General features: G+C 32.3%; 1 protein-coding gene across 2 annotated transcripts in view; it reads right to left on the reverse strand.

Moving 5' to 3' along the window:
* The window catches only part of LOC108917968 (cadherin-23), a 42162-nt gene that overhangs the window by 18795 nt on the left and 7500 nt on the right, over positions 1-15867 (reverse strand). For both annotated transcript variants that reach the window (XM_018724798.2, XM_018724797.1), the window contains exons 4-12: positions 14243-14487; positions 13081-13182; positions 12242-12379; positions 7992-8123; positions 7189-7273; positions 6106-6425; positions 5874-6053; positions 3207-3403; positions 2674-2890 (exon numbers count right to left, since the gene is read on the reverse strand). In XM_018724798.2, coding sequence (XP_018580314.1) covers positions 2674-2890; positions 3207-3403; positions 5874-6053; positions 6106-6425; positions 7189-7273; positions 7992-8123; positions 12242-12379; positions 13081-13182; positions 14243-14487 — 1616 coding nt within the window. The remainder of the gene's footprint in view (positions 1-2673; positions 2891-3206; positions 3404-5873; positions 6054-6105; positions 6426-7188; positions 7274-7991; positions 8124-12241; positions 12380-13080; positions 13183-14242; positions 14488-15867) is intronic.

Here is a 15867-nt window from a genome sequence, read left to right on the forward strand (position 1 = left end):
GCAGTCTTTTGAACTATTAAAACAAGCAATAATGAACTCCCCTATATTACAATATCCAAATTTTTCTCAAGATAATGTATTTATATTAAAGACCGATGCCTCAGCATCATCTATCGGTGCTGTAATCTCAAATTGAGATGATAAACCAATAGCATAATGCAAGTAGATCCCTCAATAAATCCGAGAAAAATTACAGCGTTATTTCCAAAGAGCTTTTGGCTATAACCTGGTCCGTACAACATTTTAGGCCATATTTATTTGGTAGGAAATTTATTATTCTGACAGACCATAGGCCATTGATTTATTTATTCAGAATGACAAATCCGTCAAGTCGTTTAACGAAATTTAGGCTACTTCTTGAAGAGTACGACTTCGTGGTAAGATATTTTAAAGGGAAAGACAACGTAGATGCAGATGCATTATCACGGATTGATATATCATCTGACGAATTAAAAAATATGACTAAGAATGTTTGATAATATGTTGGGGTAGTACTTTGTACCCCAACATATTATCAAACATTCAAAATCGATAGAACATCTTTTCTATGACTAAGAATGTTTGTAATTCTATTTATGCTATAACTAGAGCACAGTATAGGAATACTGAAAATAAAGCACAACAAACTTTAGAAACAGACTTCGACAAAAGGCTTGATCATCCTGGAGTCGTAGAACTGGTAAAACAACCAACGAATTATTTTCAATTAAGACCAATTACAACTTCAGACTTTTATAAGTTAAAAAATTTTCATGGGTACGATTGTATATTAGGGAATTTGATTTGTGTTAACAACGAAATTGGTTGAATAGATGTATATTTTGTATGCGCCGTTTTATTGCTAACTCCCTACACTGGAACCTGAGCAGTTCTAAATAAAAGAACATCACACCAGAGACGCAGCTGTTTGAAAGTGGAACCCAGAGATAAGTTGACCGAAGGACTGGTTAGAGAATTCCATACCAGAGTTGATAACGATTCATTGCGCCGCTCTCTGTCTCTCTAAACCTATGGACATACCATGTCTTCATGCACTGTAGTTGTCTGAGTAGTAGCGTTTCTGTACTACATACAAAACCTGGTGCCCGAAACAACCGTCACTGTAAATTCCACGCTAAGGCGTTACAGTGACCTATACTTCCCGTGCACGACGTAGTGGACATCATGTCCAAAATTTGATAAAACAAACAGGTGATGTTGAAATTATAAGGGGCCTGCCTGAAATGTTTCAAGTGTAAAAAAAGTTATTTTATTAACTTTTGTGTCTTTTGAATATTTTTGCTTAGTATTGCATTGTTCATGAAATTATAGTAGCCGAGCGCAGGTGAATATTAGAATAAATAATAGTTTTGAACAAACATTCCAAAAAGCAACAGCAAATTTAATGTACTAAAGATACGCTTAATTACTGTTACCTCTAACAACTAACACGTTTACACTAACACACTTTGACTGTGACTTCAGTCAAGAGTCACTTCTTCTATTTCCCCATTATTGTTAAATTATAATCCTCCTAAGTGTCCATCAGGAATTGAAAGACGAGGCAATGAGAAAAAGCAGGATTGGGGATATGCACGGGCATATTGGAAGATCTGAAGCTTCAGACACCATATGAAAGAGTTCCACTACAGTAAAGCGCGTCTTCAACATGAGGTGCATATGGATATTCTAATAATAGCATGAAACTGATGTTTTCATAAAAAAATTCATATTAGTAATTTTTGACTATAAGTTGACTATTTTAGGTCATCCATTGGATTAAATGGGTCAAAAAGTAAATTGTTTCCGAACTCTCTCTTCTATAGAAGAAATTCTAAAACTGGACATTGTCTGGTTGATATTTGCTCTATGCACTGCTTCGTTGTTCAAGCCACTGCTCTCTGTTGAAATTATTTCAATTTTACTGTATTTATATTGCTTATCTGTATGCTCCATATGTGACTTCTGCTCAATCGATTATTTCTCTTCTGTTATTTTTTAAGTAACACAGTGTTTGTGCTCTCAAACCTCATCCTAGCATGTAATCATGTCAAGGTTATGTATACATCGTGACCTTAGAGTACATCGTTCTTGAAGTTCATCCTCAAAAAATCTCTTCCTATCGTTCTTGAGTTACCATAGACGCATATCATTGTTCGTATAGTAGAAGGTTCTTTTCTTTTCGTTTATCTTGGGTATTGTACCAATAACTTAGGCTGATTGTAAGTGATGGAGTTAATTCCTTGGTGTTCTTGCTTGTAAATGGTGGGTGCAACAATTAAGCTGTCGAAGATACTTTGTTTCTGGACTGAATGATGATGAAACTCAGTGTTTTAGATACTTATCAGTACAAACTGACTTCAATTTTTGATTAATCTCCAGTTAAAAATGTCTTCCGAAGTAGAAACCGGTTTTTCTGACAAAAGGTAGTACTATCCCGTAAATTGTTTAACCACTATAGAAGCCTGCAAACCTTACTTCACAAGATAGCATCCTTCCCTGTCAGTTTCATTACTTATAAAAATTTCCTTTCTTGAAATATTGTTTGCTGTTACTTTCTGAAATAATCTCGTAATGCACTGTTTTTAACAAATAGAGACTTTTCTTAGTTCGGAAAATGTATAGACACAAATAAACCAGGCTTATAAGAACCAATAAATAATTATTTTCCACATACACAAATGTATAACTTACCACAAATATAATTGGTGCTTTGTTGTTTACATCGAGTAAGTTTATGGTTAACGGTACGGTAGTGTTATGGCCAACTTTATCAGTGGCTCTAACATGGACGAATATCGGGTTAACTGTATCATAGTCAAATGCATTATCTGCACTCACATATATATTTCCTGTGTCTGTTTCGATTTCTAAAATTTGACTCGCATATGTAGACCCAATTAGGCTGTGCCTGAAAGTATAAAAAAGCATTAAATATTTAGGTAACTAAGGTTTCACAGTTAATTGCTATTATTCTAAACCCCTTTGCATGACTTCATGACTTCCCCCGGATTTCCACCTTGGACCACAATTTTTCTTGGTATACATCAACCATATTGGAACCTCTCATATATATTTAAAACATTAAAAATATAGAATCTAGTTGAGAACATAGTTAAGTTAGTTGTCTCGAATTTAATAGTTTCCTTAATGCAGAAAACTTTAATCATAAATCGATTCCTTTAACATAAGATTATGTATACTTATGGTACTTAATGGTAACTTACTCTAAAATTTTATCCTCTGCATCAAGATCAGTTGCCAAGATTTGTATTATAAATTCGCCCTTTTTGGCAGTTTCGTTTATAGATACATAATACTCGGTCCTCGCAAATTCAGGGATTTCGTCATTGTAATCAATTAAAGTAATTTTTACCAATATATGATCTTCCTTGGCTGGGCGTAATACTCCTCTTGTTAGAACCTATCAAAACAATACGCGTTGTAGTAGTAGACATTGTCTAAATCTGTAGTTAAACCGTGCGCCCCTCTATGATCACAATACACAATGCTATTGACTGCCACAAAAAAACACGAGCCATACACTCGACCAAGCGAAGCGTCAAACTCACACACACGCATTGGTCAATGCGAAGCTTCAAATCAGAGGCAGACATGTTATTATAGGTACAATGATGCGGATAGTGGTATTACTAAAATGTGAAGTAGTTGATACTTCGCTACCATCAGTAAAAATAGCATCTAACAATAAGTATTAAAAACTTCCATTATTTTAGATTGAACGGTCATTTTCGTTTTTAAAATGGATATTTATCTACCGATTGCCAGAGACGATTAACCGTGGAATACTAAAGACAACTGTTAATTATTTTCAACAATCGCTTTCGTTATGAGCAAGAAATTATTATTTTGTTAACTTTTGCTGTTACTTATTATTACATACTACACTTACAGTCCGTACGATATCCGACGAGATAGAACGGCTTTGGCGGCGTAGCGTTCACCATAGCAGCTTACAGTGCATACTGTGTTTTGCAGTTACGAAGGCGTGTTTCTTCGTAAGTGTATCGTCCTGTGTATTTTCAGTGGAATTTTTTATTAAAATAAATCAGTGGAGGTGAAATAATATAAAAGAAAGGAATTTAATTCCCAGTCGACGAGTTGATGTTTATAATCTGAAAATAATGCGGACAATTTCAAGACACGCCCCTGCCGTGGTAAATTGTTACAGTGGTTCCGATAACGAAAATTTATTGGCTTATTCTTTTCTTGAAATGCTATATCATCAAAAAATATTGTACAGACTTTATATATGTATTTTATAGTATCTAAGTTCCATGTGAAGCGTTTAGAAGAAAAATAGACATTGCCTCTTTTTGTTTCTTAGTATTATGCGAATAGTACTTATCCTTACATGTACACACCTAGAAAAAAGTCGACATTTTCGACCACAAGATGCAATTAGTCTTACAGACTAATTACCTACTTTCGAAAAACGTTTTATTTTACCTTCTTTAACACGGACTAATCAATTTTATGGGAAATATATTCGATGCTAGGAGCAACGATAAATGTGAAACATATTTATCAATACTTCAATATATAAAAAATGTCAAATCACATGTCAAAAAATTCTTAAAAGGTGCTCCGGATGGTATACCTAGGATGGTATACTTATATTAATCTACCAACAAAGGTGATAATTCACATATAAAAATTTACAGTCATCAGTATTACTAATTACGCAGGCCGACAAAAAATATTTTTTTTTGGTTTTAGATCAGATATATAATTTTTTATAGATTTTGTTGTACTGAAACCAAATTTGAATAGTAAAAAAATTTTCATCGTTCAGATTTTATTTAAACGCAGGAACAAGCTTCTATATTGAATGTGCAGTTATCTCAATACCTTTGGTAACTATGAAGAATGTCGACTCTACACCAATTTTAACGTAGACGACTGTATGTATTTTTGGGGCAAAAAGGCCGAAAAATTATATTGAAAAAAGAAATGTAAAAAAATCGGATCTCAAAAAAGAGCACTGTGCCCTTCCAAGCGCAAAAATGCAAATAACTCAATTCTATCGAAAAATTTCAAGCCCGTTTTAAGAATAGCTTAACCTGATCTAAAAAGGACGGCCCTCCAAGTTTGGACATCAGATTCGTGTTCAGCACCCAAAAATACATAGGATATGAGTAATCTAGGTTAGGTTAGGTTAGATTAGGCAAATAAAATATTCTATGATACGTGCTGGGGCGAGTATTTGCCAAAAACACACAAAATAAACTATTTTATCGCCAAAAACGACCCTTTGATGGCAGCAAAATATTAAAAACGAACGAATTTTTGTATTAGACACATTGTTGGCTTTCTATATATACCTATTGGATCCAATCCATTGGATCTAATTTTAATGTCTCTACGCTATGTCCAACAGCCCGTCTATACTGAGCTTCCGACATCCTGCATCGAATACCCTTACCTGTTTTTGCCATGAACTTTGTCAGAAACTTCCGTTGCCCGCCTTCACCACTTGGATGTGTCCTGGTCGCAAAAACATTTAAATCTCCAGAGCTTATTTGGTGTGTTTTTTGGCAAATACTCGCACAAATTCGTATAGGTAGTAGAATATTTTTGATATTAAATTTAGCGCTCCAAAATACATGGAAAAACATATGTTTGAATAAAAATTGCATTGATTTTTAGTTTTGCCGACATCTGGTGCTCGTTTTAGTCGGAAAAACGGCTATTTTTGGCATAGTCCAAGATTTAAAAAAAATTACACGATAAAATGAAATTTGGCTTACGGAGGTCAAAATACATAGTATGGTAGTTCTACTTTACCAATTTCAGGTCAGGACTTTTTTTGTGTGTGGCTGTTAATTTATGAGCTATGTCATATTGAAGTAAATGTATTTTATCATACTCACGTTAAAGCTAATGTCAGTCCAACCGGGGAGCTCATAATCTATATAAGAAACATTCTTTACAATAATTTGAAATTGATCCGTCCTGTATCCAGCTGTTGGGACGATCATAAAAGCATCTGTATACTCTATCTCATTTTCCTGAAGATCTTCTAATTCCACTGTAAATTGTGCGTTTTGCCCCTGCATAGAAATAAATGTTTACTACTTTAGCACTAGTTTTAAACTTATTTACCGTGTCGATGTCTCTTATAAAAATCGTAAGATTCAAAGTTCCATCGGTGTTCTCTAGCAAACTCATTTCTGTAGATTTTTCGGTTTCGTCGTCTACAGGGAAAGTTACATTATCAAATGAGGCGTCCAAAATCCACCTTACCAAGGGCGGATTATTGTCTATGTCGAGGACGAAGAAAGTTATGAGCAACGATGTGTTCCAAATCGGATCGGGTACCTCGTATGCCACGATTTCAAATACATATGTAGAAATATCATCTTTATCCCTATCGATTGGTTTCACGGATATGGTTCCATAGTTGTCGATACTAATGTAACTGGCTGTAATGTGAAGTAAGATTGTTATACACAACGGGCTCATTTAGCATATTTGTATCATATATTTTCAGAACGTTAGCATTGTTAATGTGAAAAAAAAAACAAAATTTTTTTTCAACAATTCCTCAAAATCGTTAATGAAGATGGAGCGTGCAAAATGTACGGAAGCCATGTGGTGACGTCATATCACTCGTTAGCTATAATAACCCATATAATATTCCGGGCGAATTAGGTTTTTTCAAAAGTCGAATTTTTATGATTTTATGATTGTAGTTTATACGAGCATTTAAGATATCGCAAGTTGAGATCTTAAAATATCGCAATTGTCTCAGTGACATACGAAAGTGGACATAAATACGAGTATTTAAAAAAGTATATCCCAATTTGGACAACTTTTACTACCTCGCACGGAATTTTGATCGTTTTCGCTCACTGTGCCTCGGATCGAGTCAGTCGAGTGGAGTAACTTCACAGATGCTCTACGAGCGGTAGACAACGTTTAAAATATTAAAGGAATTACAAATTCTTTGTCACGGTTGATATTAAAGCTGTCGACCTCATTTTTGCGCCATATTGGAGGTTAAGTGCTTAGAGAAATTAAAAATAACTTATAACTTAAATATTACTGAATGAGTCCATTCTGTTTGACAGTATTTATGTTTTGGAAGAACTAATAAAAACTTGCAATGAAGGAGTATAGTAAATAATATATTGCTCAAATCGACAGTTAGTTACTTTTAAAAATTACTTATTGTATTTCACTTACCTTCCTCGTCATCTTCCCATAGTACCTTGTAGTTTATTTCATAATTTAGTCCATAATCTCCGTCTATAGCCATTACTTCGAAAGTCTGAAAGTTTTTTATTGTGCCCATTAGTCTTCAATATTAACATTTCTCACTTCTCCCAAAACGATGTTGTCGTAATGATCAATTAAATTTATTTATTTATTCATTTTTACTGATTCCATGGATCAAAATAAATTTAGTTTTAATTAATTATACTGGGTGATCGGAAATAGTGGTACTTCACTTTGAGGGTAAATTTGTCGACTCAAAATAAGACAAAAATTTCCTAAACATGGGTCCGTAAATCCACCCTAGGGGAGGTAGACGCGTTGGAAGATGATTTTAAATATGGTGCAAAACTTATCCCTCTACTTCAAAACAGTTAGAAGTTACTCGCGTAGGGTGAATTTGCGGACCCATGTTTATATATGAAATTTTTGTCTTATTTTTAGTCGACAAATCTATCCTCAAAGTGAAGATTTTCGAACATAATTTCTCATAAATGTACAGGGTCATCACAGTAAAATGTTATATTCTATAACTATGTTGACTTTGAAGATATTGAAAAAGTAAAACTTTCTTTGTTGATAAATTTTTTCAGAAGGATTAAAAAATAGAATTCCTCATGAAAATTTAGTAAATAAAGCATTGTTACTTTCCCATATCTTCAAATGTAATAAAATTACAGTGGAATCTAACATTCTTGGGACTGACAAAATTGCACTAGGAACTGATGCTAAAGATAAAACTTTTATTATTTTAGTCACTGATGATAACTTACTTGTTCTGATTGCTCATAGAACTGCTCGGACATGAAGAAACTTGTCCATTCTGGAGGAGTATCAGGTAAATCGTTTACATTTATTATAGCCCTCACCAACTCGCTCGGTGTGGTGGAGTGGCCCGCTCCATCCTAGACAGTTTCAAAATTAGATAAATCAAGTCAAATAAAATTTTCTTCTAAATCAGTTTCTCCAAATTATTTCCGATTGTACAGGATGTTCTTATTTTCTGGGTCTTTATTTCATTTTATTTTTTTTTAAACGAAATTCTCCCCTAATTTTTATACCTTTAAATTCCTCTGTTATATGGCATCAACTTTTTAACGCGAAAATAGCAGACAAATTACGAAAAAACACGCGAATACATTGGAAATTTAGTACAAATCCCACTTTATGAAATAGAATAAACTTTCCATCTACATGTATCAAAAACACAATTCGGTCACTTTAATTTTTTTTTTCAACATGTCGTTGCACCTCTTGGATCTTAATAAAACTTGGCATGTTGTTAGACAAGAGATAGACAATTATTACATTTTTTCAAAGTGGTAATGCAATTAGATCTGATTGACAAAATTTTTATTTGCCATTTTTTAATACTTTTATTTAGGCTTGGCCCATAGGAAACTGCTATAAAATACACTGTAAAGAGTACCATTTATATTTATTTTCTTAGCTTTGAAATTAACTTTGAAAAAAAGTTGTCTATTGACACTTTTTTCAAATAGCTCCTAAATTAACTAATATATAGAGCTAATATCTACTCGATCAACTACTATTAGCGCCCTCTACAATATAACATAGGTTACGATATGGAAGTACGGCTAGACCCTTTAAAGTGTGAAGAAACAGATTTAGTGTAACTTTTATATGGGAGAAGTGTCTGTATCATTGATATAAAAATACAATTATTCAGGGATTGGTGATCATGTTGGATTGTTTATTCCCAAAATAAAAAACGATTTTTTAATTTTTTTAAGAAATAAAGAAATGTATAAAGAATTTATATATTTTTTCCAATGTCATGATTTTGTTTGAATTATTATTTTCATTTTACATTATAAAAAATACTATTAGAAGTTTTTTTGCAGAATATTGTTCCGAAACGTGTTATAAACAGAATATCAAAAAATCAACTATTAGGAAACTTTGTTAAAACATTGGTCAAAGTTATGAAAAAGTGGTTTTTTGAGTCGCGTAAAAAAGTTATTCATAGAGAAAAAAGGTTTATACAAAAAAGGTAGGTATTAAATAAATCTGTAAAATAAGACAAGCCCGATTAAATTCCGATAATTTGTTTATGCGCAAGAGCTCCAAAATTGTCNTTTATTCCCAAAATAAAAAACGATTTTTTAATTTTTTTAAGAAATAAAGAAATATATAAAGAATTTATATATTTTTTCCAATATCATGATTTTGTTTGAATTATTATTTTCATTTTACATTATAAAAAATACTGTTAGAAGTTTTTTTGCGGAATATTGTTCCGAAACGTGTTATAAACAGAATATAAAAAAATCAACTGGAGACTAGTTAGGAAACTGTTAAAACAATGGTCAAAGTTATGGAAAAGTTGTTTTTTGACTCGCGTAAAAAAACTATTATTCATAGCGAAAAAAAGTTTGTACAAAAAAGGTAGGTATTAAATAAGCCTATAAAATGAGACAAGTCCGATTAAATTCCGATAATTTGTTTATGCGCAAGAAATGGTCGAAAAAGGCCGGTTTTTTTCAATTACTAATAATTAATGCAATTTTTATCGCAGACACTTGTAATTCAGGATTTTTGAGACATTGTTTAAACAAAGTTTCCCAACTAGCCTCGAGTTGATTTTTTGATATTTTGTTTATAACACGTTTCCGAATAATATTCCCCAGAGAAACTTCTAATAGTATTTTTCCCGATGCAGGCTATTTCATGTCTATAATGACTGGACTATTACAATATATGCAGGATTTAAGGCTTTGCAAAAGCAAATATATTAATGATGTGCAAGTTTTTTTTATTAATTTGCATATTTGGAATATATAATTCCAGTAAATTTGATGTTTACTAGGGTACAAGTTCATCAAAACTACAAATCCAATGTCTGCTACGCTTTTTTTAGGTAACAGTATTTCAAAANAAATTATAAAACGAAATACTAACGTCTATAGTTTAGTTAGTACTATTTTTCTTCGAATTTAAAAAAAAATCGTTGTTCTAAGTTGAATAGAAGCTCAGACAATTTTTTTTACGTGTTTAATCGCAGTGTCCTTAATTATTAAGAGCCGAAATTTGGAGAGAGTGTACATTAAGAGCTATATTTTCATGTCCTACATTAACATTAAGGTGAATTCAACTATTTAATTGCAAAAAAGAAGATAGCGGCGATGCGTACTATTACTCGGTCTAGCGAACGAGTGCGAAGAGCGAGGCTAAATAAAACATTAAATCTCACAAATTAAAAAAAGTATCATCTCGATAGGTTCATTATTAACCGAGATATGGCTAATTTTTCCAGCTCCATCGATTTGAAGCCGCTCGATCATTTTCCTGCGCGCTACCAGTTGCATAGCGCGCATGCTCCGCTTTGCTCCGCTTTGCTCTCCCCACGCGTACTCTAGACCGAGTAATAGAACGCACCGCCGCAATCTTCTTTTTTGCAATTAAATAGTTGAATTCACCTTAATGTTAATGTAGGGCATGAAAATATAGCTCTTAATGTATACTCTCGCCAAATTTCGGCTCTTAATATTAATAATCAAGGTCACTACGATTAAATAAAAAAAAAATTATCTCAGCTTCTAATCAACTTAGACGTTACTATTTCATTTTATAATATGTAAGTAACTATCTAAACAATTGAATAAATATTAACATTTTTTCAGTCATCTTTAAACAAATTTAATTTTCAGTAAATGCATATGTTAATATAACTATTTAGGTACAAAAACAACTAATGATCGAAACTACACAACGCCTTTGAGCTTGGGAAAAATGATTTGAAAATAGCATCTTCTTAGATAACAAATTCCGCCAACGCCAAACCATTGAAGCTTTCGCGTTGAAATTTGTACCTCTAATTAAGGGTGCAAAAAGCCTAAAAAATGCTGAATCACAAGTGTCTGCGATAAAAATTGCATTAGTTATTAATAATTGAAAAATAACGGCCATTTTCGACCATTTTTGAACTCTGGTGCATAAACAAATTATCGGAATTTAATCGGACTTGTCTCATTTTATAGGCTTATTTAATACCTACCTTTTTTGTATAAACTTTTTTTCGCTATGAACAATAGTTTTTTTACGCGAGTCAAAAATCCACTTTTCCATAACTTTGACCATTGTTTAAACAAAGTTTCCCAACTAGCCTCGAGTTGATTTTTTGAAATTTTGTTTATAACACGTCTCCTAACAATATTCCGCAGAGAAACTTCTAATAGTATTTTTTCCCGAAACTGGCTGTTTCATGTCTATAATGACTAGACTATTACATTATATGCAGGATTTAAGGCTTTGCAGGTATATAGGCTATTAACATAAATATGATGCTAAAAGCAAATATATTAATGATGTGCAAGTTTTTTTTATTAATTTGCATATTTGGAATATATAATTCCAGTAAATTTGATGTTTACTAGGGTACAAGTTCATCAAAACTACAAATCCAATGTCTGCTACGCTTTTTTTAGGTAACAGTATTTCAAAACTAGTATTAGGCATAGCATTTGATAATAAACACGATGTTATTTTTTACTCCTACTTAGGCTTGCGCTATTACTTTTTTAAAAGAAAAATGGTAAGTTATTTATAAAAATATGAATTAAAGGAAATATTCCAAGAACTGTTATATTTTTAAATATGTATATAAAATTAAAAAATGAATAGATCTCCATAGAAATGGGTGCGGGGGTATTTTGAAGAAAATCTTAATGAATTTTTGCAGTTTTAAGGTCATGGTTTCCATGCATTCACATTCTTAGAGTCGATTTACTAAAAAAATATTTGGCATTCATTTATTTGTTTTTACACTATTAATGCTCCGAATACCTATGAATCCGTTCGTAGTCCGTATATATAAAAAATATTAAGATGTATTTTACAAAAAAAACCTTTTACCTTTACATAATTTTTAATTGCAATTTTCAGAAATATAGCTACAACCGAAACTTTTTTATGTTTATGTTCTAAAGATTGACAAATCGTCATTAGGTCTGTTACGAAACATAATTAGTAATAACATTGTAATTGTTTTTATCATTCTTACCTGTGCTCTGACGTCAAATAAGTAGAATGGTATATTTTGATAATTGAGTTCTTCCAAAACTGTAATATACACGTTTGCTGAATGAATGTTATCCTCAGGAATTTCCCGATATTCGAATGCAAATAAGTGCGGTGCATCCTATGAAACAGAAAAAAGTTAAAGCAATAATACACAGGGTGTAACTTTGAGTGGTAGTCATATTTAGACAAAAGCTTCCTTTCACCGTTTGAAACACGTATCAATAATTTATTTTTTCACATTCCGTCGTAAAAACTTATTTTTTTTTAACCTCTTTTTAGTAATTTTCATACTCCGCCGCTGGAGAAGCTAATGAAACCTCAAATAACGACGCGCTTTTGTCGCAGCGCATTCACAATTCCATTCCATTCGCCGCGAGTTACTTTTGTTGAGTGGGTGTTCGTCACATAAACAGTAGGTACATAACAAGTAACTCAAGCAGTTATCAATAATGATAAATGAAATAAATACACAAAAATAAATAGTCTGTTGATGGCTTCCAGCGATAAAAAAAAACATTCAAATCCACAGTTAGATGTATTGTCTCCAAATGCGGAACAACAACTGACGCCCTTCGCTTCGTCACTGATGACCCGCACTATCTCCCTTCACATGCACTGTAGATTGCCTACAATTCATGTACCTATTTGTAATACATGAATATTACAGTGGAGGCGTACACAAGTATAAAAGTACATTTTAAAAAACTAATTATAACTTCCGTTAAAAACTGACCCCCACTAAAAGCTACACCCTGTATTGTTAAATATTTCAAACTAACGCAAAATAGATTTCAAATAATGTAAATGCGAAACACTTACGTTATTGTTGACAATTTCAAATGTCATCTGGTCTAACCAACCGTCTGGGTCTAAGACTATACTAAAGCAGGTGCTGTTGTCCTTTGTATAAATTGTATTTTCCTAAAAACGAGATAGTGTAATATATGATTGAATACATTTCTCATCCATATGTCACTGTTATTTTTATCAAAAAGATATATATGTAAAATGTAACCTTAACACAAGTTTTCCTTCTTTTTGGAAATTTTCCCACAATGGAATATGTAAGAAATTAAAATAAAAGTAAATAATCCTCGTTGTGACACAAGAATCCGGTAGGCGTTGTTTTTAATAGAATCTATTACTTTTATTATGGCATAAACAAATAATGACACAGCCCCACATAAAAATAGTTCCGTCATTTAAAAATTTCCGAACTAAAACCTTATATTTGCGATCGGCGACTTTGAAAACCACCGAATAATAAATTTCAGCCATAATCTTCAAATTTTGAATGCTATTCCAATTTTTTCATCTGCCATATTAGATCCGCCATCGTCTATTCAGGAATTTTCGGATTTGGAATTCAGATTCGTAATCAGCGACCCCAAAAACCCCCGGTAACAGAATTCATGAAAAAATATTGATTAGAAAACTATGTGACTTAAATTGGTAAGTGGAACCCTAGTCTGTAGGTGGTTTCCAACCCTTAGAGGGATAAGTTATATTACGTCGTTTTAATATGTTTTCTATTAACCTACATTTATACGTTTATTTAGTAGTATAAAATACAAGGCTATGTTTTTTCACATTGTTCTGCACTAACATTGGTTAGGGATGGGTGTGGATTTAATTTGTATATTTCTCGTAGTATTTACAAATTGTTGCTTTTCATTATAAAGTTTTACCTTATCCTCACTATTTCACCACATTTTAGCTTTTTACTAAAAATTGTCCTGATAAATCGATTTTTGGGCTGCAGATTCGCATTGAGCATCAAAAAATACACAAGATCTATGTACATCTTTGGTACATAACTTTTTTTGTGGGGCTGTACAATCTATGAATGCAGAATATTGGGACAACGTATTCCTTATCTGCATAGAAAAATTTCTATCTCTATCAAACAAGACCCAATGCAAGAAATAAATATTTTTTGGCAATACTTTTTTACTTGTTCGGATTGGATAGTAAAACTTACGTCAAATGAGCATTGTGGTGGGGACAACGAGGGTTGTTCGTCATCTATATTAATTATAATAAAATTAACTACGGGAATAAAGTCCAAATTCTGCAGCTGAACATTGAACAGGTACTGGGATGGCTGAGTCTCGTAGTCAAAAGACTGAATTGCATAAAATATAGAAGATGATGTTTCCTCTTTGTTTTCCAACACAGCATATTGGAAGGCCGAAGAAACAAAAGTGATTGTCGGTTCAACATTTGCTAAAAAAATAATGCAATTAATTACTTACACTTATTAACATTATGGTTATAAAAGGGGTTAATTCGAAAAAATTAAAGTTCTTAAGGCAAAAATACATTTCACAGAATAAGTAACGATTACATAGCCTCACAAAAAAAGGTTCTGTACCAGAGACATAGATACAAGACCTTGTATATCTTTTGATGTTGAATCAGGATCCATAGCCCAAAAACAAATTTACCAGGGCCTTTTTAGTAAAACGTTAAAATATCCCCTGACATATTATGATGAAAAAGTGAGGATAAGGTAAAACTTTATAATGAAAGCAACAATTTGTAAATACTTTGGAGAAATGTTTTAAAATAGCAATAGCCTACGAGGGAATTAATTCCACAGCTAAAATTAAATAATTAATGTCATTGCAAAATAATATGAAAAACCATAGCCTTGTATTTTAAATTAGGTACCAAATATATAAAATGTAGGTTGATAGACAACATACCAAAAAAATATAATTTAACTTATTCTTCAAAGGAGTGGCGACCACCTAGAGACCAAGGTCCCACTTACCCTTTTAAGTCACACAAGTCACACATTTTTATATACAATATTTTTGCCTAAATCTTGTTACCGCGAGTTTTTGGGGTAGCTGATCACGAATCTGAAGTCCGAAACCGAAAATTGTAATATAAAAATCCGAAAAGCGTTAAAAATTTGAGGATTATCGCTGAAACTTGTTACACAAGTCCCCAATCATGAATATAAAATTTTAATTCGGAAATTCTCACACCCAAAATAGCGGATTCAAAAGTAGGTACCATAGAAATGGGTATGTACCATAGAAATTGGTGTTTATCACCCAAAATTATTAATGTTTTAGAAATTGAGTCATTTGAATAAAAATAAAAAATGTTGCAAAATGAGAAACAAAGAATATAAATTCGATTTGCAGTGTTTGATTCTCCTTTTTAGACATTTGACTATTTTTTTCAATTGACTTACTTTTTTAAACATTCATAACGCATTTCTTTGGGTGTAAATACCATTCTATGGTACTTTTCAATCCGCCATTCTGGATTTAAGAATTTCCTAATTAAAATCTTACATCCGTGATTGGCGAATTTGAAAGCCACCGAGTAACAAATTTCAGCCAAAATCCTCAAATTTTGAGTGATTTTCCGAGTTTTACATCCGTCATGTTCGATCCACCATCTTTTATTCATGAGTTTTCAGATTCAGACATCAGATTCGTAATCAGCGACCCCAAAAATCCGCGGTAACAAATTTCAAGTAAAATATTGAATAGAAAAATGTGAGACTTAAAGGGATAAGTGGGACCCTAGTCTGTAGGTGGTATCCAACCCTTTGAGGGATAAGTTATATTATATATTTTTAGTATG

This window comes from Anoplophora glabripennis, unplaced genomic scaffold (assembly GCF_000390285.2).
Source record: "Anoplophora glabripennis isolate ALB-LARVAE unplaced genomic scaffold, Agla_2.0 scaffold60, whole genome shotgun sequence".
Lineage (NCBI taxonomy): Eukaryota > Metazoa > Arthropoda > Insecta > Coleoptera > Cerambycidae > Anoplophora > Anoplophora glabripennis.